At 38.3% G+C, this 26,103-nt stretch overlaps 1 protein-coding gene across 1 annotated transcript; it reads left to right on the top strand.

The window, feature by feature from the left end:
* The first annotated feature begins 2,875 nt into the window (after positions 1-2,875).
* Positions 2,876-25,264, top strand: LOC139728161 (uncharacterized). Its single transcript, XM_071639127.1, has 2 exons — positions 2,876-3,232; positions 22,801-25,264. Exon 2 carries the CDS (start codon positions 22,919-22,921, stop codon positions 25,262-25,264), a length of 2,346 nt encoding a protein of 781 aa, XP_071495228.1. The 5' UTR covers positions 2,876-3,232; positions 22,801-22,918.
* Positions 25,265-26,103: the final 839 nt, after the last annotated feature.

Genomic DNA, 26,103 nt, shown 5'->3' with positions numbered 1-26,103 from the left:
ATTATCACTCTTGTGGTTTCCGGGAAAAACAAATAAACGCAGAAGCGTCGAAACATTCTCGGATCTATATAAAAACGGTAAAACCTACAGTTATAATTACGCTATCAATTTGTCTTTCTCCATATCCCTCCTAGAACTTCAGACCCCTTAACAATACAACCGTCTCCGAGATTTCTGACAAAAAAAAAATATTATAGAGTTGACGAAAGCTCATTAAGTGTTTTCATGTATACACCTGTTTCAATCTTAGCTATTGATTAGAACTGATGCGCTTTGTGTCACTGTTGCTGTTGTTGTTGTTGGTGTAGAGGTCAACACACCATTCCGCACGATTTATTCCGTTGTCCAGACAAAGGGGTACAGTTGTTCAACAAAGCGGATCGTGTGAGGCTTTCGCCCGGGGGTTGACCGGACGGATTTAGGAACGACAGTCCATTCATTGCGTGATTTGTAAAAGAAAGGGAATTCCCCTTCGTCTCCACCAAATGACTCTATATCATGTACTGTATTTGGCTCTTTTCTCTTATCTATCATACTCTCCTTTTCCCAGGGCCTTATTGTGTTCGCAAAATGCAGTTCGTACTAGTATTTTTTTTTTATGTCTACGCATATCAAGCTATAGGCTACGTGCAGAGTTATGAGGGGTAATTCTGGAGGTGATGAAGTTTGCATTCTCTTCCCTCCTTAAAACTGATTCTATCAAGATCGGATGTCAGTCATCAAACCCAGTTGATTCTGATGTGTGATCTCATTGCCTCGTAGACTAGGAATGAGGCATGCAGTTAATGGTAAGTTTGTTCTATTTCAAACAAAATCCACAGCTCTATACAGTTTTACAGGTATTATGACAAGTCGACTGCAGTCAATCAGCTGTGAAAAGTTCCCGTACCAGAGAGAGTTGTAATATTGATTGAATATGCATAATAGTATTGGGAAAGTCTTCTTGAAAGAGTGAACAGTACGCATCGCTTCTTCGTATCAAAGTAACTTTTATCAGCACTATTTCCCCTTACATGTCACAGCTTCGATTTGCATGCAGTCAATACTGCATGCGACGGGGCATACGGCAAAGGAGAATGTTTTTGTTGATTTAAAGCTACAAACAGACCTCTTTCAAATTTGCTTGAGCATGTTTCGCATCCATTTTCTCCTTTGCATAATCAGTATTAATTTGAGACTGAAAGCACGCGTCACTTACTTCGAAGGATCATCAAACCAAAAAGTATAGGTGATGGGGGAATTTCTATAGAACATTGCACAATGTATGTTTGACACGTATTCAATTTTTCGGCATTGATTACAGCTACATTAATTCGAAACCAAAACGGAACGCAATTGTAAGCTGCTACTGCTTTGTTAATCTTTACGTCCAATAAGTTGTAGGAGATAGAGCGAAAATATATTAGTTGCGATATTGTAATGACTTCTGTGCGAATGGCGCATCTTTAAACAATATACTGTCTCGAGAGTTGGAAGATTTCACAACTGCAATAAAGTATCAAATCAACAACAGTAACAACAAAAACAACAACACAAACAAAACAAAACGAACAAACACACACACACACACACACACACATGCCAGACGTTGAAACAGCAGGCACATCGCTATATTTGGTCTTTCAAGCGGCATTCTTCTTTCTGATACATAGGCCTATATCAAAGAAAAAAGAACGAATTACTAGTATATTGATAATTGAGTAATTGATTACACAGTTATCTAGAGGTTAATGGCATTGTATTTGTTTCTTTTGTTTTCTAGTCCCATCTTGTCTGTATAAGGTAGAGCTAGATGCAAATCGCTGAGGATTTAGCATCTTCCAACGAAAGATCGGGAAGTATAAAGGGAAGTTTAAGGAAAAAAGAACTGTGGGCTGAAATGACGCTGTACTACCCGCCGAGGAGTAACCTCGTTTAGTTGTTACGTTTAGACTTGCCCGTCGACGCCACCAATCTCTGTTTCCTATGCAGTTAGATCAGTGATCGACGCTAGACAGTGGGAGCTATAGCCTTTCATCACTTTCGGCGGTTGTTGTGTCATATTCATCGTTGCGTGATGGTGATTATTTTTCCCTACATCAAAATATCTCCTTTCACTCAAATGTGTCCTTTAATATCTCCTTTCACTTATGGCGTAATGATGATAAAGTTACAAGAAAATGTTTGATGTATAGTCCAAGTGTATGTAAACTTTATTTTTAAGCCAATAGGAAATCAAATAGTCTTAATTACAGCGTTAATTTTTGTAAGATAATGCTGGCATTCAGTGATTTGAATTTAAAAAGTTGAGAGCTCGAGTTGTGGCTATTACTTTGAACCATTTTTAGAATATCAATTGTAGTAATTGACTGCAGGTTGTGGACTACTATCTCAACAGAGAATGAGAAGCAAACATGTGCCACATGTCATACACATGTCATGTAAATAATTATGTATATATGTTATATCTGTTCATTGTTACTCATGTTGTTTTGTATCTCATACAATGTTAAACCTTTATATGCCCAGTTGGGGCCAAAAGGTGTGTTTTACATTAAAGTTCAAAGTTCAAGTCAACCACGTCTAAACAAAACAAGCATGTAAACGTAACGGTTATCAAAACGTTCCGCAGATCAAAAGAACAACAGCCCTGTTAACATAAATCATTGAATGACTGAATGAGTGTAATTTTGTGACACACATGCTCCTCCTCCTCCCCCCCCCCCCCCCCCCCCACACACACACACGTGCACAAGCACGCACACACACGCACACACGAACCAGCGAGCTAAAATGCAAGTGAACCCTGGAATGGGAATGCGCAGACCAAGTTGTCACTCCATAACAGTCTGCGCGTGCGCACATAACTCTTTCACTCTGTTGTGGGAAGTAGACGACAAGTTTTGGAGATTCAGCTTGCGGTGGGTTACACCAGTGACTGGTCCATTGGTGAGCGGCAGTCTGCTCGGTTGTCATTCACAGGCCATCTTTACTCCGAGTGAGGACGGAAAGAAAACAACAAGTTATCACAGAACTAACCTGGTCGCACTGTACAGCCAATTTTGTCTTGTGCACTCTTTTAACAAACACTGGAGCGATCATCTCCCAATTCCAATCGGGTCCTCGTTCAAACGAGGGAAGTGAGACAAAACTTCATCTTGCGGCTTGCCTTCGCCGCTCTCTGCCTGAATTTGGACGTCACTTACTGTAAAGGATAACAAGTTGGAGTAGGTAACTGCATTCGGCAGCCTTGGTAAGTTACGAGATTCATTTTATTCAGATGTAATTGATTGGAGTGATAATGTGGTGTTCTCCTGTCATTGTTATTGTTGTTGATGCCAGAGTGTGCCGTATATTCATCTTGGGGAAGGGTCTAAGGGGGAGGGGGTCGTAGGGATGGGCGTTACGGGGGAAGCTTTACCGGTCCACGGATGAATATGCACTCCATGTTCGGCCGTCGGTTGTTATTCTCCCACCTCTAGCCCTGCTACTACACAAAGATCGCGATACTCGCTCATGCCCATGCAGTTACCACTTTCGTTTACCATGATGGAGTATGGGGATACTAGTACTAGTAGTAGGTAGCAGATTGACCGAAATAACGGTCTGTATCTTGTTGTCGAGGATATTTTCCGCGGAGACTGCATCAGCCTCGGCATAACATCCCTACGGCGTGACGCATCATGCTCAGTTATGCGGGATCATCACCTTTGCTGTGATTTATCCATTCTTACGGTTGCTAGGGGTGAGTCACATAAACCAAGACTGAAGTTACAGCAGGAGCTTGCTGGTAGATCCATGGTATAATTAAGGAGTGTTTACTTTTAGTATGCGGGATTCCAACTACTTAAATGCTAATACCTGCTGATAACGCTTTCTAAATCCATTTGACTGCGCCCGCTAACTATCGCAGCGAAATTATTTCAAAGTACTCAAAGTCAACATCTATTTTGTGCATTTACTTAGTTATCTAAAAACTGTCAGTTTTGGAGTTGTAATGGGGTACGAAATTTGGAAGATAATGTGACCTGCACGATTTTTTGTTTTCTACTCCATTCAGGCTAATGAGTATTCGGACAAATTGCATAATATTTTACTTTCTAGAACATTATGTGATAAGCTCTAATTTTATTGATTAACTTAGTAAGTATTCATTTCGTCATATCTATCATGCTTTTTTCAGAACTCAGTGTGGAGACTGGGGAACAAAATGCAGCTATACAACTTCGAGTCCTCAAATTCTAATTGAATTTTCCCAGTTGCTGACAAGTACGATTGAACTACGAACATTCAAAACACCATGCATGACTTATCACACATAATATGACCACAGTATCCTTTGAAATGTATAGAGAGCAGCTATGCATGTCATCACCCCCAAGAACCATTTACAGTTATGTACACCCTCTCAGAAGAAATAGACTCCACTGCGCTTGAACTCTGAACAAAGATTTGGGGTATACAGGTGCCAGACAGTACCTCCTCCGTGCACCGACTGATCCAGTGATTGGTGATGAATGGTTGATGTGAGGAGGTCATGCAGTCTGTACCAATCAGGGTATTAAAGTACCATTCAGTGACCGGTCGAAAACTGGTGACGAAAAGTCGAATATTGCGTGGAAATCCGGTCGCCCGTCGGCTATTTCAACGGGAAAATGAATAAAATCTCAATATCCTATTTTCAACTGAAAATGGAACACGGGATAATGGATTTGCTCTGAAATTCTGTTTTCCGTGTTTCAGTATAATGAAATGTCGAAAAATGACTCAAAATCCTATTTTCTGAACATTTCAAAAAATAGGAAATGGAAAACAGGATATCGGTTCGATATTCGTTTTTCCATTTTCCATTTGCAACGAGCGACGGGATATTGAAGACCGCCCCCAACGGCCACTTTTTTTCGACACATAAATCAGTGGTAGCGGTTCGGTATTATTCAGCGTCTAGAAGAAGAAGACTATACCTTGGCTACGATATGCTACGCACCTCATCAAACTATCCAGCAGGCACATGGCGTGTAGCTCTTTGTAGCGACGTGCTCTGCTGCGAAACGACAAGTTTGTAGAGACTTCCGACCGTAATTATGCGATGTTTCCATCTACTGAAAACCTTTTTCTTCTCCGACTGAAACTGAGATGAACTAAGAAAATAGTTTTAGATGAAATCCTCGAATTTCAACAACTTCACCAATCATAATGTCGGTGAAAACCGTGAGAAAGGAGCTGCGTTTCCGTTGTCACTGTACACAGTGCCGTATGTGCCGTATATAAGGCACTGACTGTACCAGGACAACAGGGAGAATAGTACCAATCATAGCTTTTCTTGGGGGGGGGGGGGGGGATGGAACTGGTAAATCTTATTTCCAAACCTATTCAGCAATTCTATATAATTATAGAGACTCTGTTTTGAATTTGTTTATCATTTATGACCAGACCATTGCGCTACATACTTTGTTCTAAGTTTCTTCTTATTATGCAAACATCTAGGATTAGTCTGACAAATTTATAATCATATTCTACACAATGGATACACCAAGTTAAATCCTCTGTTGGTTATGATTCACCTCTTTTCTCACCGCATGTTTTTTTAGCTGCCCCTACTTTTCATGCTTCTCTTTGAAAATTAGCCCTAAGTTTAGCTGAAAGGGCAAATTTCTTCCCATGAGTGGAAAACGAATAAATAAAATAAAAGATAATAAAGAGGAAAACTGTCTTTCTTTGATTACGTATGCGCGCTTGTGAGTTGTCTCGAATTCATTGTTGGACATGTATCTTTGATTGAATCAGTTAATATTGTTCTATAAAAGGTGCCTTTTAAACGATATGTTACATTGAATTTTCTGTCATGACCAGTCAGGTGGACAGTCCATAAAACAAAATAGAGTGTAGTCTCATGGTCCACCTGGTGGTTACTTCTGGACATACACCATCACATGAAATTGAAATGAAATGATCACATAGAAAAGCAAGAAAAGAAGGGGCACCTAAAGAACTTAATGGTGAGAAAAATGATGAATCACAACCAACAGAGGGTTTCATTTGGTGTATGTTTTGTGTATAAATTTGTGAATCTAATCTTAGATGTTTGCAGATAATAAGAAAAATACAGGTGAACATAAAACGAAGTTATTATTGTTATCATTATTATCATTATTTATTCAACATTTGCAATACAATACAAGTGATAACAGATAAACAAACAAAGCAAACAAATTACTTTAAGGATACAAGATGTCAGGTTTTCCTTGATGGTGAGCTTCCCTATGTTGCCGGGTTGGAAAAAAGCAATCAAACTCAACTGAAGGAAGCACGTCAGGAAGTATTTGAAGACACACACATAAAAAATAATAATAGTAGATAATAATACAAATAATTTCAAATTGAGCACGTACACCAGGTGAATTATTGTACATGAAAACTAGAAATATCATTGTGGGAAATGGTATTCGTCCCTCCCCCCCCCCCCATAAAAAAGTCACTCCAGTATACCAAAAAAAAAGTGTTATCAGAGTACATCTCTGAAAAAAACCCCACAAAAACAAATATAACTGCACTGCTAACTAATAATATATTCTTAGCACCCAAATCCTATCCGATGACCCAAAACCTTTGCCCCCATCCCCCCCAAATAAAGAATCACCTTCAGACAACAAATTCACGATACCAGGTATCATCAACATACCCAAACCATTTTAGATACACAATAAAAATAAAAATGAAAAATTATTTCAAAACCTTAGCTTCGTGTATCGTTAACCTGAGGCTCCATGACCCGTTTTCTCTATGAAAATCCTTATGTGGTAATACATACACCACTGTGCAATTAACAATGTATATACGCACCGAAATTCATAAATACTATTGGGTTTTGTGAAGAATGACTAAAAAAAAAACCAACCAAAGACAAAAACAGTGAAATACTGGATCAATTATATGTATGTCCTACACATAAAGTCTGAAACCCAGGGACAATAAGGTTGGATCGGAAGCAAAACTAAATATAGGCCTAAATCAGTCAATCATAAATCAAAATGTATAAAAAATAATCTTAAATTCAATTCAATTGTACCTTCGAACTGAAATCCCGTGGTGAATGGTGTTCGCCCCCCCCCCCCCCCCCCCCCCCCCTCCAAAAAAAAAAAAAAATAGTCTGTGTGTCATAGCAACCAAGAGCAGTCACATAAAGAGTAACAGCAAAAACAAAATCACAATCCTGGTCCTAGCACATTGAAAAGGGAAACGCAACTCCTTTCTCCGTTTTCACCGACATTGTGATTGGTGAAGTTGTTGAAATTCGAGGATTTCATCTGAAATTATTTCCTTAGTTCATCTCAGTTTCAGTCGGAGAAGAAAAAGGTTTTCAGTAGATGGAATATCGCATAATTACGGTCGGAAGTCTCTACAAACTTGTCGTTTCGCAGCAGAGCACGTCGCTACAAAGAGCTACACGCCATGTGCCTGCTGGATAGTTTGATGAGGTGCGTAGCATATCGTAGCCAAGGTATAGTCTTCTTCTTCTAGACGCTGAATAATACCGAACCGCTACCACTGATTCTATGTGTCGAAATAAAGTGGCCGTTGGGGGCGGTCTTCAATATCCCGTCGCTCGTTGCAAATGGAAAATGGAAAAACGAATATCGAACCGATATCCTGTTTTTCATTTCCTATTTTTTGAAATGTTCAGAAAATAGGATTTTGAGTCATTTTTTGACATTTCATTATAATGAAACGCGAAAAACAGAATTCAAGAGCAAATCCATTATCCTGTGTTCCATTTTCAGTTGAAAATAGGATATTGATATTTTACTCATTTTTCCGTTGGAATAGGCGACGGGCGACGGGATTTCCACGCAATATTCGATTTTCCGTCACCAGTTGTCGACCGGTCACTGAATGGTACTTTAATACCCTGATTTGTACCTCATATGCAATACATCGATCCCGAGGCTGTAGGCTGGCAGGGTTTTGCATCGAACGAAAATCTTTTCACCAAGGACGTATACACACACGCACAAACACACACCTGCACATTACACAGAGGAAATCCAAGCATTGATAAAAGGTTGCCTATTTCACGCGTATCCTGAGTTGACTGGGTTCAAGCCTGAGCCTGTAGTTCGACAGGAAAGTGGGCGGGAACCAACGCACTTCTCATCCTCCACACAACGGAGGTTTTATACTGAAGAGGGATATGGAAAGTTGGGGAGTCTAATGTCCATGGGCTTAACATTCCCATCCAAAAACGTATACTAACATGATTTTAAAATGATTTCCTCGCACCCACAAGTGGATTTTTGTTTCATCTGTGTTTGACTATGTCTCTTCCGTTCATTGCAAACAATACTCCTATACAGGAGTATTATGAAATCTCGTTTCAAGACCAGAAAGGTAACCTCCCAGGGTCTGTGAAAACGAGGAGTAAACTCTTCAAACAAAACTCTCAAACATTCTATTTGCTCTTCGGTTCCACTGGATTCTCAAGAACAAACTCAACGTACTTTGTTCCTGTTCCGGGACTTCCCCTTTTTGTGTTGTCATTGCAACATTGAAATATATTGCCTTATGTATCGCAAAATACAATTGTTGAGATAACTTAAATGAACTATTGTTACGAGAAGGAATTATTAAACGCGCTCTCCCTGCTGTGGATATAAATTCCAACGTGTCTACTCTTTGGTTTTCGTTATGTTGCCATGGATTCCTCAGCTCATTTTATGACTTCAGCCCCCTCCACCCTCCCCCCCCCCCCGAAAGATAGAATAAAAGATGATAATAAAATTCACCAAAATTCATCAGATGGCGGTTGGGATGAGGTAATATTTACTGTACTTGAATTCCAACTTGACCACCAATCGGTTTGTATAGAAGAAAGTCCAACCAAGGAGGGTCCTCAAGATTACTATACCTCAAAAGCCGGAGTGTCGCTCAAAATTTCTTTCGTTATATCGAAATTTCGATATAAAAGAACATTTTATGAACAATAAAGATACATAGGGGGGATAAGGTTGCGGCCTGAATTTTTACTTCTTTCTTGACCGGAAGTTTGTTATACTCGTGTTCGTTAGCGGGAGTGCACTGTACACTTAATCTGGTGTACACGTGAAGAAACGGGTTCCTGCATGTGAGAAATGCAAGTTTCACACAGAATTCTGGTTGTTAATTATTCTCATTATATTGACCGTCATTTGCTACCTATGACTCTTGTATACCTACCTCTATCATAAAGCCTCTAAAAATCCCCGTATAATCTCAGATTGTTTCTTTAAAAATAAAGTTTATACCTGTCGTAGCAATTTTAACAGCCTTATATCTTGTTCAAGAGAAATTTACATCAGAGTAGTATGCAGGGCGATTGTCATAAAACGCGGAAAATCCTTGGGAGCTAAGAAAGAAGACATTGCTATTGTTGATCGTATTTTATTTGAATCAATGCCATCCACTCACTTGTATAGAGCATAGAAAAATGCACTGAGCACATATGAAAAAACAAACATGATAGAAATATTGATATGAACAGCATTATTTCCCGTCCTCGCCACATGCAGCAAACGGTATTCACGGTCTTGGGATTGCAACGAGAATCCGTAATTATTGTGATTTTCTTCGTTTGATTAACAAACAAGCAATATTATACTTAGCATTGTTAAATCGCATTTTTTTTATATCTTCAGATGATAATAATCTTATTAGAGTCAGGCCTATATTATTAGAAGACATTTCATTTTCTTCTTCAAAACTTGAATTCTCGGTTCTTCGACTTTGCTCTCATTATTCTCACTGTTCTCATTGTCAAACATCTGCAGGTTGGACAGGATGGCCGCTATATAATTATATGCACAGGGTCTTTAACGTGGCTTTTTTCTCGGGAGAATTTTAGTGACCACTAAGGAAGGTTTGGCACCACTAAGGAAGGTTTGGCTGTAAGCCCTATTATGTACTGAAAGGAAGTACCCTGATGGTACACTAAAACTTTAAAAGTTTGGCAAGGGATGTCATCTTTTTTAACGGTCACTGGCGATGAAATACTTGAATCTTGTCAAGACTTAAGTATCTTTGTCATCTTTGGGAAGACGCCAAAAGAATTACAAAGCCAGAAGTGCAGTGTTTGTCCAAATTATTTCCCTCTTTTAGTTTTCAGATGTAGGGTCGAGAGAGTTGACATCTCTTTTATGGTATGAGTGGGTCTACTTGAGCGTGTGTCTCTTGATCTGGATTGTAATTATGATTGTGAAGAACATGATTGTAATAGTTAGGCCTATTGTAATACTGCTTTAAACAAAGAAAATTCATTGCAAGCTCCAATTTCCGATCCTATATTGTTGGTGAAACAGAACCGTTAAAGTTTGTTTGTTGCCAACCTAAAACGTGTTTTGTTTTTGTTTGCTGATATTTTTTCTCGCGATTTTATAAAATTGTGATAGCAACCATAATCACGACGATTGTGTAGAGCAAATAAGCCAATGCTGTCACCTCAGCTTTCCCTTTTGATGGATAGTCCTATTATACGTATGATTGTAAGAATCATTTATATCGTATCATCTTTGTCGTCAATGATACTGTAAAAATGTGTACTATTTCCTCCTTTACAACGTTCACTTTGGGAATTCATAGCCACCACACTCAATCGACCCTACTATAGCTGCTAAAATGCACTTTCCATTGTTTTTTTCCTGAAAAGGAAAGACCTTACCTTGTCCGATCAGCCCCTCATGTTTTATGGCCAACAGGAACTCCTGTAGCATCCACACGCAAACCACTCAATATAAACAATACCAGGGTTAGGCCGGGAAATAATCAGGTTGTTAGCATCCGTTCGTTCGCTGTACCGTTCCTAATAATACTGTAACAAAATGACAAGGTCGATTTAATACTTTCGTTTAGCTTCAGCTGTGGATTGGGATTTTCAAATGAAATAAGAAAAAAGATTCCTTACCACTTTACAACCAATACGATTACTTGCTCTATGCGCAGCTTGTGAGTTCTGTTTTCCTGACACATACCCACACGCATCACCGAATTCAGAACTTTACATCAGCGTGGGAAACTTCATACCGGGTTTTGCTTGGGAAAATGATAATGAAATAACCTGAAATAATTATGTGGCACTTCAGGGATTGACATTTTATGTCCATTGTTGTATTATAGTGCAGAAACATGCAGAAACTCTGTTAATAGTCTTAAAATGGTCCAAATTTGTCGACTTTTTTCCTCTTCATTTATTTCTCCTCGTCCTTCATTGACTTTTAGCAATGCCATACTTAAGATGTTCCTTCGCTTTTCTGGCTTCAAACCTGCATCCCTGTGTGTTCATTATCTATGATGAAGCGTCTGTCCAATCCTAAGTTCTCCCCTTTCACCCCGTCCGTCCCGTCTAGTTTTCTTTCTACGTGTTTTGTTCTTGGACCAGTCAATTGTCTCTAGATAATGTCCTGACCACAGCCTGTCTCTTCTATTGTTATTCTAATATCTGTCAGTCTTTTATTTCGTTAGTACCCTTGCTGAGATCCGTTCGTTTCATGTTACGACTTGTCATTAGCGAATGATATTACATGATATACGGAAGTCATCATTTCGATAGCCTTATGAGTTGCGTATAGAGAGGATTAGGGTTTATAGGCCTAGCTGACCAAAGGATATTGCAATCCAGCACCTCGCATTACTGTAACCATTGTGTGCGTTAAACTATTTATGTAAGTGAGTCATGCAAGCAAGCTGTGCTATGGAACTGGTAATGTTGCAATGGCGCATTGTTGTATGTATTCCATTTCCATTGAATTCTTGCATACAGACAGACAGGTCATCGACTTACAATCATTCATCTGCCAAAACCTGATATGACGATATCTCCTCACAACTCTTCCATTGACCCGTACACAACAAATTCTCGAATTCAGGGACTAAGTAATTTTGAAAGAAATATAAAAGGAGAAACATTAATAACCTTCGCATCAAGGTAGTTATTGTAAAGTTTTGATTTAGCAGCTGTGATATTTTGAGGTGAACTACAACTACAAAAACAAACAAACAAACAAACAAAAAAAAACTGTGATCAGCAACAACCAAACTTTGACACAAAAGGAAAAGAAATGCTATCATTATTTTACGGATAAACAAATCAGAATGGCACAGTCTCCCTATCTAATTTACATGTTAATCAATGCTGATGTCACTGTTGAGGGGAAGGGTAAAAACTTCGAAATTTCAAATATCTGTTTCTTCTTCTCTGGAGCAACAAAATAAACTTTACAAACAGGGGGCAGTGTAAAGTGATGGTAACTAGCTATCTAATGGTCATTAATGTCCTGCATGTATTTTCAAATCAACTCAGTGCTATATAGGCCTACATTGATATGACATTCATGGCAAAATAAGCTTAAAGGGTGTGTACAGTTCTGGTCGGGGTGAGGATTTAGCTTTAAACGTTTTGTGAGATATTCAGAAACCACTCTATGAGATGTCACATAGCATGCAATTCTTAGGGGTATCAAAAGTTTATTTGATGAAAATCGATTTTGAAATGTCTGAGATATCCAAAAACAAGGTGAAACAAAGAGATCCTAATAAAGGTGGGGCATGTCGCCTTTTATTAAATTATCACTTTTGGGGATATCTCAGCCATTTGAAAACCAATTTTCATCAAATAAACGTTGAATCCTTCTTAAAATCACATGCTCTTTCATATTTATAAGAGGTTTCTCATTATCTCACCTAGGAATGTTCAAAACATGAATCCCCACCTCAACCACTACTATACAGTCCCTTTAAAGTTATTAAAATCCTGTTATGCAGCGATTGAAAGAAAACAGACATATCAGGTTGGTTCTTCGTCAGAATAGGTCTGTATCTCGAAAACACTCCTCTTCGACCCACATGTTGGACAAGATCAGAAACAGACTTTTGAAGTAAACATACACCTGCTACCGCCATGCACAGTCAAACCTGCCTTAGCGACCACCTGTCTATAGCGGTCACTGAAACATCCCCCAGAGGCAAGCCGTGTTAGAGACACACTGTCTATAGCGATCACCTGTCAATAGCGACCACTTTTTCGTCTCTTTTTTGGTGACCGCTGTAGACAGGTTGGACTGTAAGTGAGTCGAGGTCATACACGGGGGTGTTTCCTCAATTTAGTCAGCGCTGACAATTTCAGCAAAATCCTTGGTTTTGATTGACTGAGATGCTCTGGTCACTGACTGTTACCATGGCTATTGTCAGATACTGACAACTTGACAATATCAGCGCTGACTAACTTGATGAAACACCCCCCTGGTGTTTACGATGGCAGCAGTCATTGTGTCTTTGCCGACACTAAAATCTCTTGTATAGGGTTTACCCCGGAAGGAGAGCACAGAAGGCAGAAAGGTTTGTGTATCATGAAGGGAAAATTACAACAAATTCTAACCTTACACATTTCGCCTGCCCGTGGATATAGTTGATGTGTGTATGACTTGTCATTCTGACATACGCAGTTTGTATGCCTTATTTATTGTAGAGGCAACATTTTTTTTTTCAGATTATTTGTCAAATCAAATTCGTTGCTGCAGCATCTAGGGGCCTATCAATTTTTTTTTTTCAATTTCAGTCTCAATTCATTTTTGTTTTTTTCACGAATAGCACAGAAAAAGATAAAGATTTAATACCAAATATATACGAAGCATAAACTAGATGAAAATTCACCGGAATGAACAACAGTCTGTTTCAGTATATGAGCACGTATTTAGACCATAGGACTGGGGGTACCGATGAAAACAACGAAAAAAAAGACAAACGAAAGCTACTGAATAAAACACATGAAAGCCACATGATGCAACAAAATTGGGAAAACAGCGACTGAGATTATAATGATTCAAGTGCGTGTGAAGGTAGATTTGTGGCATAAATACTTAATTAAAGGCATTGTTTACCTTTTGCTGATGAAACAACCCAAAATACTAAATTCTGAAATGTGAGTTACGGATAGAAACAACCAGTGTTAAAGTGTTAAACGATATAGTCAATGTTAAGTATTGTTAAATAAACAAAGTTTGAACAATAGTTATAATGAAATTGTTACCAGACTAAACCGTCTACAGTAATGGTTTGGTTAGAAAAGAGTGATATCTCCTTCTATTCTAAGCTTTATTGCATTTTTTTTTAATGTGGTAGGATGTTTTGTGATACAACTAACCTACACATATGCATCAAATGTGATAACTCGAACATTTTTTAAATCACCTCTTCCATTGGTAAACAGTACCTTTAAGGTGGACGGGGTAGTAAGAGATTTGTCGTAGATGTAAACAACACCAAAGACTTCTCTACTCATCTGCTCCTCAAATCATCGGACCCCTACAGAATTGATATTAGATATGGGTATACCGGACTTCAATGTTTGCAGCTCTCACCGTCTCTGCTCCAACATCATCTTACAGTCTTCGGCTACATTTCCATATCTTTTCCCGTTGTTTTCTATTGTGTCCCTTCCTGAAATCTCACTACGCACAATAGTTAGTAGTCTATGGCTTTCAAACCCCTTCCCAGAGTATCAACGCCCTCTAACGACAAAGTAGCAGGCTTCAAAGGCAGCAGCTCCGTAGCGGGCGGCGACTTCGTCGACGAGAGGGCTCATTTTTCGTAAGTGATTAAAGGGTGTGTACAGTTCTGGTCGAGGTGAAGATTTAGCTTTTAACGTTTTGTGAGATATTCAGAAACCACTCTATGAGATGTCAACGAGCATGCAATTCTAAGGGGTATCAAAAGTTTATTCGATGAAAATCGGTTTTGAAATGGCTGAGATATCCAAAAACAAGGTGAAACAAAGAGATCCTAATAAAGTTGGGGCATGTCGCCTTTTATTATTAGCATTTTTTTTGGATATCTCAGCCATTTGAAAACCAATTTTCATCAAATAAACGTTGAATCCTTCTTAAAATTACATGCACTTTCACATTTCATAAGAGGCTTTTCATTATCTCACATAGGAATGTTCAAAACATGAATCCCTACCTCAACCAGTACTGTACAGTCCCTTTAAAGTTGGCAAAGGGTTTTGAAACCAGACTAGTTCATTCGGGGGAAGAACATGGGAAAAACTTTAGGTACGAGGGGAAATAGAGGGAAGGGATCGTGGGTGATATTGTGACCTCATCTCTATGGCAATTGCCGTATATACACGCCCCGTGCAAATCCAGCACTTGCGTTTTGTATATCCTGGTGTTTCAGAACACTGGTGAAGATGGTTTTCGTGGTTTTTTACTGTAATTGATATGTTCAATTCAATTCAATTCGTTTATTCATCTCAATCATCATAAAACAAATACATTGTAAGATCAACATAGCAAACAAAAAAAGAAGAAGTATTGATGAGGAGAACGGGGACTACAAAAAGCGATTGCTTGAAAAGGCGTAAAGCCCCCAGATTACAATGATAAATAGAATGCATGTACATGACGAAGTGAACATAGTTTTTAAATGAAGTAAAATAATAAACTGTTTGAAATTGTACATAAAACACAGAAGATACTATACATTGAAATGGAAAAAAAAAATAAGTAAGGAGGTCTTAGCCCAGTGAAGTTCGACGCCTCCTCCCCCCCCCCCCCCCATAAATACAGTCACATACATGATGCATATATATTCCTCTTGGTAATAAAATTCATGAGTATATATTATAACTATTGTAAATTCTTTTGGAATTCAAATCAAATAAAATGATTGAACTTGGTTATTTTCTTTATATGTAAGAATCAAAAGATTCTTCAATTTAGATTTGAAAGAAGTTATGGTTGAACGAGAAGCGATGTCATTTGAAAGGTTGTTCCAGATACGGGGACCGGTATGCTTAACAGATTTTAATATGGAGTGACTATTAGCTGCAGGATAATTGAATTTAAAACGTGAGCGAGTATTATATTGGTGAACATCTTTATTGTGGCGAAATAAATTAGAAATATTAACTGGTGCCAAATTATTATTAACATAGAACATTAAATTAGCGATTTTGAATCTATAAATATCATATATTGTTAAGGTTTTTAAACGAAAAAATAGAGGCTGAGAAGGGGCAAAATAAGCAGAATTAGAGCATATACGTAGAGCTTTCCTTTGCAATTTGTGTATGGGATCTAAATGAGTAACACCAGCATTTGCCCATGTAATGGTGCAATATTGTAAATATGGGAGGACAAGAGAATTATACAACATAAATAGCTGCTTTTCAGGGAGCGTAGTACGTAACTTGCATAATATACCAATATTTTTGGAAACTTTGTTACAAATCAAAAAACGGTGTTCGTTAAATTTTAATTTTTCATCAAGTATAATACCTAGAAATTTAACTGATGTTGATATACATAATTGAACATTATTCATCTTGATTTTAACTTCATCTAAGACATGAGATATTGTGGGTTTACGAAAATACATAACGCTTATCTTTTCGTAATTAACAATTAATTTATTAGCATCAAACCACTCAGACACTTTATCAAGCTCAGTATTTGTTTTAGAGACAAGGTACTTAAAATCACTGTGAGAGGAAATAATATTGGTATCATCAGCAAATAACACAAAATTAAAGAAGGAGGATACATAACATAAATCATTGATATATAAAAGAAACAGGAGAGGGCCCAGTATGGATCCCTGGGGGACTCCACACTGGACCCTTGAATATGATGAACTACAGTTATTGTAGAAAATAAATTGGTATCTTTCATCTAAATAGCTGTGGAACCAGTCCCACACTGTACCCCTAATTCCAAAGTAAGATAATTTGTACAAAAGAATATCATGATTAATCAGATCAAAAGCTTTGGTTAGATCAAGAAAAATTCCGAAAGAGTGATTATTGTTATTGATATTATTCAGCAGTCTATCATGAAGGTCTATTAAAGCATGCTCGCATGAATGACGTGCCCTGAAACCATATTGGGAATTATTTAGTAGTTGGTGTTTGTCCAAATGAAATATTAATCTTTTATAAACAATTTTTTCTAAAATTTTCGAAATACAAGGCAACAAAGCTATGGGTCTGTAATTAGAAAATAAGTGTTTGTCTCCCTTTTTAAAAACAGGTATTATTTTAGCAATTTTTAAATTTTTTGGAACCTTTCCACAACATAAAGATAAATTAAATATGTGTACTAAGGGGGAAACAACTGAATAAATTACCTTTCTTAGAAGGGAAGTACTTAGTTCATCGAATCCTGTGCTGTTACTGTTCTTAAAACTTTTTATAATATTAATAATTTCGGATTCATTAGTTGGAGCAAAATACAAATTTGTTTCACAAGAATGTTTAAGATAAGAAGAAAAGTGAGTCATGGAAGTGTTATTCAATTTTTCAAGAGCAATTGATGCAATATTTGAAAAATATTCATTGAATTCATTTACAATGTGCTGATCATTATATATTTTTTCATTATTCTTTATAAAAAAAGAAGGGAAAGCATCTTTATTTTTCTTACCAATGAGACTATTAATTATTGACCAAACTCTAACTAGATTATTCTTATTCGTCTGAAGTAAATCACCAAAATATTGTTTTCGTGCGGCTCGCAAAGTTGCAATTAATTTATTACGGTATTTCTTAAATTTCAATTCGGACGATTTGTCGCGTTTGGAGCAAAATACTTTATAAAGTCTGTTCTTTTTATTAATGCATTTAAGTAGAGATCTGGTGATCCATGGTTTCCGGGGAATATTCTTTTTCTTTTTATTAACGGATATTTCAACTTTACAGATGTTATCAAAAGATTGCTTAAACTTCGTGAGAAATATGTCATATGTAAATTCAACGTCGTTGGATGAAAAAATAATATTCCAGTCAATTTTTGCTAGTTCCTTATTCAAAGAAGCAATGTTTCTGGGATTGAGATGTTTTCTATTGGGTACGAACTTTTTTTCACCATGTTCATTCATGAAAATATTATGAGTTAATGAAAATATTGGTAAGTGATCTGTGATATCACTATAGAATATACCTGAGATAATATCTTTTGTGCATACATTTGTCAAAATATTATCAATTAAAGTTGAAGAAGATTTATGTGAGCCATCATGTGAGCCATCATGCCTTCTATTAACCAATTTGATCTTTTGAGACGGGAATTCGTGCATCAAGCAACTATCAGCTCATGGTAAGGCTATGATGTAGTGATGTTGTTATTAGCGATACACAGCTAATGAAGGTACAGTGTGTGGGAATAGTATCCCAGTCACGTCTTCATTGTGACGAATATGTTAGTGTGACACGCACTTTCATTGGCCTCACAGAGATAACATCATACCAGAGTAAGGATGCACTGTGGTATGACATCATCTTCCCGATTTTCGAAACAGAGAATAATGGTCCTGCCCCCTCGCAATAGCATCGTAATTCCCGCAATATCGCTTTCATGTCTATAGTAAGAATAGCTTCTGGGCGGAAAATGTTAACTACTTTAAACCTATGTTTACGTTTAAAATTATGTATAATGTGCAACTTTACGCAAAGCGGTGTCTCTGCAAATGTTCGCATCATAATCTTCGCTTAGTTTTCGGTTGGTATATGACCTGGCAGTTGTCTGTAGTGACATTATAATTCGCAATGAGTATAGGGCCTATATAATTATATACAAATATTGTGGATCTCTCGCTTTTTACATTGTACATTGTATAAAGTGCTGAACTTAGAAATGACAAATTTGATATGCTTTTACGTGTGAATGCATGATACAGCATAACCATATAGAGGTCGAGTTTGCTCAGCCGATGTTCACTCATACTATATTCCATGGTGTGGCAAATACCAGTACGAACTGAAGTTATGTGAGACCAAATCTCTTTGTGTGAGGCTCATTGTGACGCAGTGTCAAAGGTCGAAGAGAATTAACTTTGCGACCAGGGATTCAACTTTGCAAATATATCTCTCCGAGCTGTTGATGGCTCTCTTGCATTTAAAAACTATATAACAGCAACCAACAGTAAACGATTATTAACAGCTAACAGCAGTTACGAAGACACAGAACGACGCCCTAAAGTTTGAATTTCATGCGGAATTTTCAATTTATGTATTTTTGTATCGTTTTATCTTTGTATTTGGTTTAATCCAGTGATACTCGCGAAGACATGTTGCAGCCTGCAGCAAGTTAGGATTACTAGAAGCATAAAGATTATCACTACATCAAACATCTAAACTATGATAAATAATGAAAACATTCAGACTTTGATATTAAAGGAAACAAGACGACAATAAAACATACGAAGCAGGCGATGGCACTATACAGAAATTGCAGTCTATTCTGAAAGACAATGCCGTTCATCAATATTGAGAACATACTTTGACATAATCAGAGGCCAAATACACCCAATAGCTGAATTTGCACGGAATTACATAAATTCGTGCTGTGATCACGGCAGCCTCTCAGTCTCACGTAAAGGAAAAGAAACAGTAGATTCCCAGGTTCTTCAAGACACATTGTACTGCTATGTCTTAGCTGCATTTTTAAAGTAGTGAACCCAAGTATTGTGTGTGTCATCAATCCACACCTGTATCCACTCCACTCTAATATCAAACAATGCACTTGATCACAGGTAAAACGAAAATATTCCATAATCAAGTCATTGGTTTCGTTTTGAAATTCAGATTAACTTTTCGACTGTTACTCAGTCCCGGCGTATTGTTGCAGAGGAATCTGAATTGAAGTATGAAATAATGATTCTGTCGAGTCTTTTCAGTGCTCCACAACTTCTCCGCATTCATACTTGTCATTGATATGTGTCAAAACAGAAATACAATAGATACTGCATACAAAGGCTTGGTAAAGCGGGCAACATATGAGTTAGTTTGTTTTGGATTGAAACAGTGTGGACGCATTATGTAAGCAGTCAATAAAATCAGGAAGAGAACCCAACCATGAACTTGAAATGACGTAGTAAGATATACTCTAAAACAATCTTTTAAGGATTGCAGATATAATTTCATTATACCAATGTATCGAAAAACGAAACTATTTGTTCTTTGTAGGTATGGCATGACATTATTGCTGCAATCCAAAATGATCACTTGAGCTTGAAACGTAATTTTATCGTATCCTTGCTATATAGGTCAACTGTCACATACAAGAAAATACTTTCTGTCTTGGATGTCAAGGTGTGATAAATGATCTTGAGGACTTCCTCGTAAAGACAATGGCTTGTTTTATACAGGGTAACCTTCCTTCCGTCTTCCTTTGGGTTTGAAAACATCTCCAGCTCGTGACTCGAAGTCCGTAATCTTACTCTTCCCGTCGGAACTGAATCACAAAGGGTATAAGAATGACGTACGGACAAGCGTTTTTAGTAATGACAAACAGATTTCACGCACGCTCAAAAAGCATCCGGGACACTTTGAAAGGTTTTTGTTCTGTGTATGTGCGTGTGTGTGTGTGTGTGTGTGCTCTATTTTTGTGTGTGTGGTATTTATTTGTTTGTTGTTGTTTTGTTACTTGGCCTAGAATGATTATTATCAGCAATATTTGATCCTCTGACAATTCGAGAGATATTGTTGCAGGAAAAAAAAAAAAGTATTCATCCGGATACCTCCTGGAATCATTAATCGTAGATATTATCCACTCCCCTTCTCAATGGAAATACAGTCTCATGAGCAATATAATGTATAGGTGCCTTCAGATAAAGCATGAAAGGTTGTCTTCCCTTTATCCATCCATGTTATAATTTCGTTTGATACTTCTCTTCAGGACATGAGGTAGAAACAGCGACAGGGAATACCAAAGTCTCCCTTGCTACAAACGAGAAATGTACCTGAAGGAGTAAAGAGTGTTAATTGTCTGTCTGTTTGTTTTAAGCATCAGGTATTATAGGCCTATCTCGAATCACAGCAAACGGAGGCCAATATTGATGCAAGAATATCTTGGCTGAGAACAAGAAGGGCTTTATTACAATATTAGGGGTATTGGGTAATTGGTATCATGATATAGAGCTCGATCTTCTCTCCTTTTCAGCGCCTATTTTGAAGTATTTTAATTTGGATAAAGACTTAAAAGATAAAAACCACAACAGCGCTATATATCTTATCTAATATATGCTTCTCACATCTTAGAACGCGATAGCGCCTTTCTGGTTCTCAGCTGACGAAATCTTCGCAAAAATAAAATGATTTGATCTGATTTTAAATGACTTTTTCTGCCCTTCTTTTTATATGGGCCTATCAAGTACAACATAACAATTTTCCAAAAATAATCATACATTAGACAAAACACAGATATACAAACACGATGATAAATAAAAATGACAATGATAATGATAATAGGGTGACAGTTTGAATAATAATCATAGACCTAATAATCCATAATGATAACAATTTTTCAAAAGTAAAGATTTCTGCAGCGTATATTTCAACCATACTCTTTAGACAAAAAGTTGAAAGATTATATAATGATGATCATGATAATAATTATTGATTCAGTCCTTTCGCATAATCAAATCTTTCGCAGGACATGGTAGTCAATCCGTCCCATTTGAACAATTTGAGAGAAGTGCAGAAGATACAGTATTTATGATTGCAAATAGAGCGCTCCTATGATTCTGTTTTAATCTGACTTCGTTGTCAGTGTATTGTATGCTTTATAAGAGTTTCTCACCGTGGGAAAGAGGTAATGAAAATCGAAAAATGAAAAATATCTGACATGATATAGGAAATGGCTCCAGATAACCCGGGAGCGTTTCTACCTGTTCAGTATCAAAATAGGTTTAAAGCCAGGTACATGTCACTTCTGAAACTCACACATAGGATACACACACACACACACACACACACATAATATAAATATAAATCAATTAATGAATAAGTAATCAAATAATTAGATACATGAATAAGTATATATGTATAAATATATATATATATATATATATATATATATTATATATTATATGAAATTTTGGGAAACAAGACGAATCTATATACTATAGTACAAATAATCCAAGTCAACAGCAATATGAATTTTCTCAGTGTACACTGATACATCCAATCTTATATATAGACAGCCGTCTCTTTCTTCTCATTACTCTCCTCTCCACGTTCCCTTATTTCTTTCTCCCAAATTCGTGCACATCGAATTCTCCACCATACACCAACCCAGTCTTCAGCGTGTGAATGAAGGATTCTTACTCAGTACAAATGAAAAAAATAAAATAAAAGTCATTATGTTCTACAAGTTTGATGATTGATATTAGGATTCCCTTTTCACTCGATTTTGCCCTATAGATGTCATTATCTATCTATGTATTGAATTTGTTTCCCCCTTTCTTCTCTATACGACGCCAATTGTACATTGTATTTTGAGTTTGTTTACCTTAGTCGCTATCAAGCACTGCGTGTGGCTCATGTGGTTTTCCACCAGTTAAGTCACTCTGAAATTTTTGTTTTATTATTTTGTGTATCATTATCGTCTAAATACTATCTATTTATTTAGTCTCACTGGAGTATTTCGAAATGATGGTGAATAAAGAACTTTAAAGGAAACCAAAACCCAAAGAATAATGTGGATTTAGTGAAAGCAGCAACATTAGTAGATGTCAGTGAAAGTTTGAGAGAAATGGGAAAATCGATGCAAAAGTTATTGATCTTCAAAGTTTTGGTGTTGGAACCGCTTGATTAACTGCTTTCAGTTAATCAAGGGGGGAATGATTACTATGGGCTGAAATTTTGATGATGTAATAACGAGTATATGTTCAGGAGACTATGTAGTGTTCTTGTGTTCTCTATAGTGCGAATCGTTTTGTTCGTTAAAGTTTTGTGTTGTATAATTATATCAAAGTATGTACGATTGAATTGTTATTTCTGCTTGATATATTTTGCAGGTTTGGCCACCATTCGCCAGTCACGCTGTGTTTCCCGGCCCGTCGGCAAGGTGTCGTGTGATCCGGTCAATGACGATTCATAAATAGGTATTGTCTTAACTCCAGGAGAAGAACTGAAATGGCGTCGGTGTTTGACCCTGCACTGCGATTCTACATCGCGGTGATTCTCGTCCTCCACATTACGAAATCTACAGCACAGTGCCCAAACACGGTTTGTGACTGCTCATCATATATCACTCATGCAGAGATCACTTGTAGCCATAGAGATCTTACGTCAATCCCCCAGAATCTTCCCGCCAACACGCGGACACTCCGTCTCGACCACAACATGATTACGTCCATTGATGCCCACGATCTATCAGGCCTAATTTCCTTGAAACGACTTGTACTTTACAACAACATGATCTCCTTTATAAACCCCCAGGCATTTCATTCACAAAGCAACCTTGAATACCTTCAGCTGCAAAACAACAAGATTAGTAGCTTGCATCCACAGACTTTTTGGGGACTCGGCAAACTGGAGGAACTAAATCTAGAGAACAATGAGTTGGTAACCCTGCAAAATGGAACATTCGATGATCTTGGAAAGTTAGTGGAGCTTACCCTCAACGGAAATCCTTTGGAAACCTTACCTGGAAAAGTCTTCGAAAATCTTGGGAATCTTCATACTCTTGACCTGTCCGAGACGAGTCTCGGAATGATACCTGATACACTCTTCGACGGGCTTCGAGATCTGCGCACTCTTAGACTTGACCATATTGGTCATTATGGCAATCTGTTTTCTAACAGTTCTAATTTATTCTCGAGCACTTTAAATTTGACCCACTTACAAGTCAGAAGAAATTCTCTTTCCTGCATTCCAACAAGTTTCAGCGTCCTAACGTCACTTGAAACTCTGGATCTGGAGCAGAATCCACTAACATGTAATGATTTCAGCGCACTGAAACATTTTCCCGCTCTGATCACACTGAATCTTGATAGGACAAATGTCACCTCTCTCCAGTCGAGAATGTTCCAACATAACAATAACCTCCTGTATTTGTATGTTACTGAAACAACTCTATCCGTCATAGAGAATAACGCATTCGTAGGGCTCAACAGTTTAGACAGACTCTACCTGTACTCCAACAACCTGACAACGATACCACATAACGTATTTTCCCCCTTACCGTCAAGTGTAAACCTAGATATATCCGATAATCCTTTCCATTGTGACTGCAACTTGCGCTGGTTGAGAGAATGGCTCGTGAACACACACACTGGCGTAGTAGCTGACGAGTACCAGCCCATGTGTGTCTTCCCTGATCTCCTCAATGATCACAAGATCGTCAACATCGAAGAATCAAATTTTGCCTGCGCGCCAGAAGTGAGAGAAGGAGTCTCGACTGAAGTCGAGTATGCCGTCTGGCAAGGCGATGATTTGAGGCTTGAATGCCCCATTACGGGTGATCCCAATCCAAGCCTCCACTGGCTTACTCCCGACCACACTGAGCTCCTCCCAGACACGAATGTGTCACCTTATTCCGTGTCAGCTGACAGCGTGTTGACGATTGTCCGCATTCAGATGGAAGACGCCGGGACGTACAGCTGCGAGGGGACAAACTTTGCTGGAGCAACATCCATCAGAAACATTGTAACCGTCCAGGAACCTGCAGATAACCAGACACCTGCTCACTCTGGTACCACCCAAAGCACAGGCACAACACAAACGGCCAGGAATGATGCCATAAAAGCTGGGCCAGGATCATCTGTCATCATCGCCAGTGTTTGTGTCGTCGGTGTCGTTATTGGTCTTGTAGCTATTTCCATCGCTGTGTTTATGTGCCGTCGAAGGTCCAGGCGCACACCTAGAAATGATGAGATTGGTATGGTAATCATAAACGAGCCTGTTGGAAATGGTCATAGGCCGTGCAATGAAGGGGGCTTTCAGCCTACATCATTTGCTCCTTTTGACAGGTACATCGGCGCCGTTCATGGTCCCGTTCGTGATGTCCCGCTCCCTTCTGAGAAGCCACCGCCTTACAGCGTGTCGTTACCGCCCTGCGGTGAGGAGATCTACGACCATATTGAAGACAATCATTATTACGACATGCGAGGTCCAGCAGACTCCCCGGCCCTTAACCATACGTACATCGTTAACCTCCGACGCCAGGATTCTCAAGCCAGCTGCGGAGCACCCACAGGTTATGATCGCTTCCTTCCACACCAAGCTCATACGCCTTCACCAACCAATGATTACATAACATCCCCCCTGTCTCAAATGGCTGCACATTCAGGAGCACCTGGACCTTCGACGGTCATGGGGCCATCCTCGAAAGGTGAAGTGTGCAACGGGAACACCGTTTCAATTGATTCCGCCGAATCCCTCCCCGAGAAGAAGAAGCCCCTTCCGGAAACAGAGACTGTTAACCTGCAGATGAAGACAGACAAGGGTGATGCCATGTATGTCAATGCTAGGAGGTAAAGCAGCATAATACTAGACACTGTGTAATGTTACGGTTCTTCAGGGAAGTGAGAAGAAATGTGAATACTGCATATTAATGTCAAAATCAGGAAAGTGTATACAGCGTCGCCTCTGCTTCATGATTTGATGGTCTGAAAATATTCAGACATGAGGAAAGTCAGAAATCCCCGGTCTCTTGTCTTTGTTGATTTCATGCTTGTTTGTTTGTTTGTTTGTTTGTTTGTTTTTATCATTGTACAGTAATGACGATTAACTACCACGCCAAATGCCAGTAACATCAAACCAACTCAGTGCACAGAAAGCTACTTTTTGTGGTTTGTGAAGGTGTCATTTGTCTTCTCTCTGATACTACACGTTGCAGATCCTTGCTACCATAACGTCATGATCGCTGAAACATAATCCAGTGGCGGACCAGAGAGGGGGGGGGGGGGGGGCACCGGGCGCACGCCTCCTCTTTATTTTGGGGTTTAAACAAAAGAAATTCATTTTGCAAAGGCACCTCCCCTTTACGGAATCCCTGGATCCGCCCCTGTAATCATACCTGTGGTTCAATCTATAGTCTCTTTCTTCGTCCCATTGGTATACGATAAACAACAAAAGTAACAAAAAAATACGTTTGTACAGACGGTAGGAGCTTGTGTTCATCCTAACACTCTTGCACATGAGTGTGACCTTTAAAAAAATGTACATTTTACATGCATCATGGTTATTGATTACACATTATACCTGGACAATCATCAATGGGACGTAAAGCTAAAAACACAGCTAAAAGATGCGTCGTCAGTGGTAGCGCGCCCACTGACGACGCATCTTTTATTTGGGTTTATAGGGCCTACCAT

Source organism: Diadema antillarum, unplaced genomic scaffold (genome assembly GCF_040938485.1).
Source record: "Diadema antillarum isolate AM-2024a unplaced genomic scaffold, OU_Dant_1.0 seq00000166_RagTag, whole genome shotgun sequence".
Classification (NCBI taxonomy): Eukaryota; Metazoa; Echinodermata; class Echinoidea; order Diadematoida; family Diadematidae; genus Diadema; species Diadema antillarum.
This window is presented reverse-complemented; position numbering and strand designations above follow the sequence as displayed.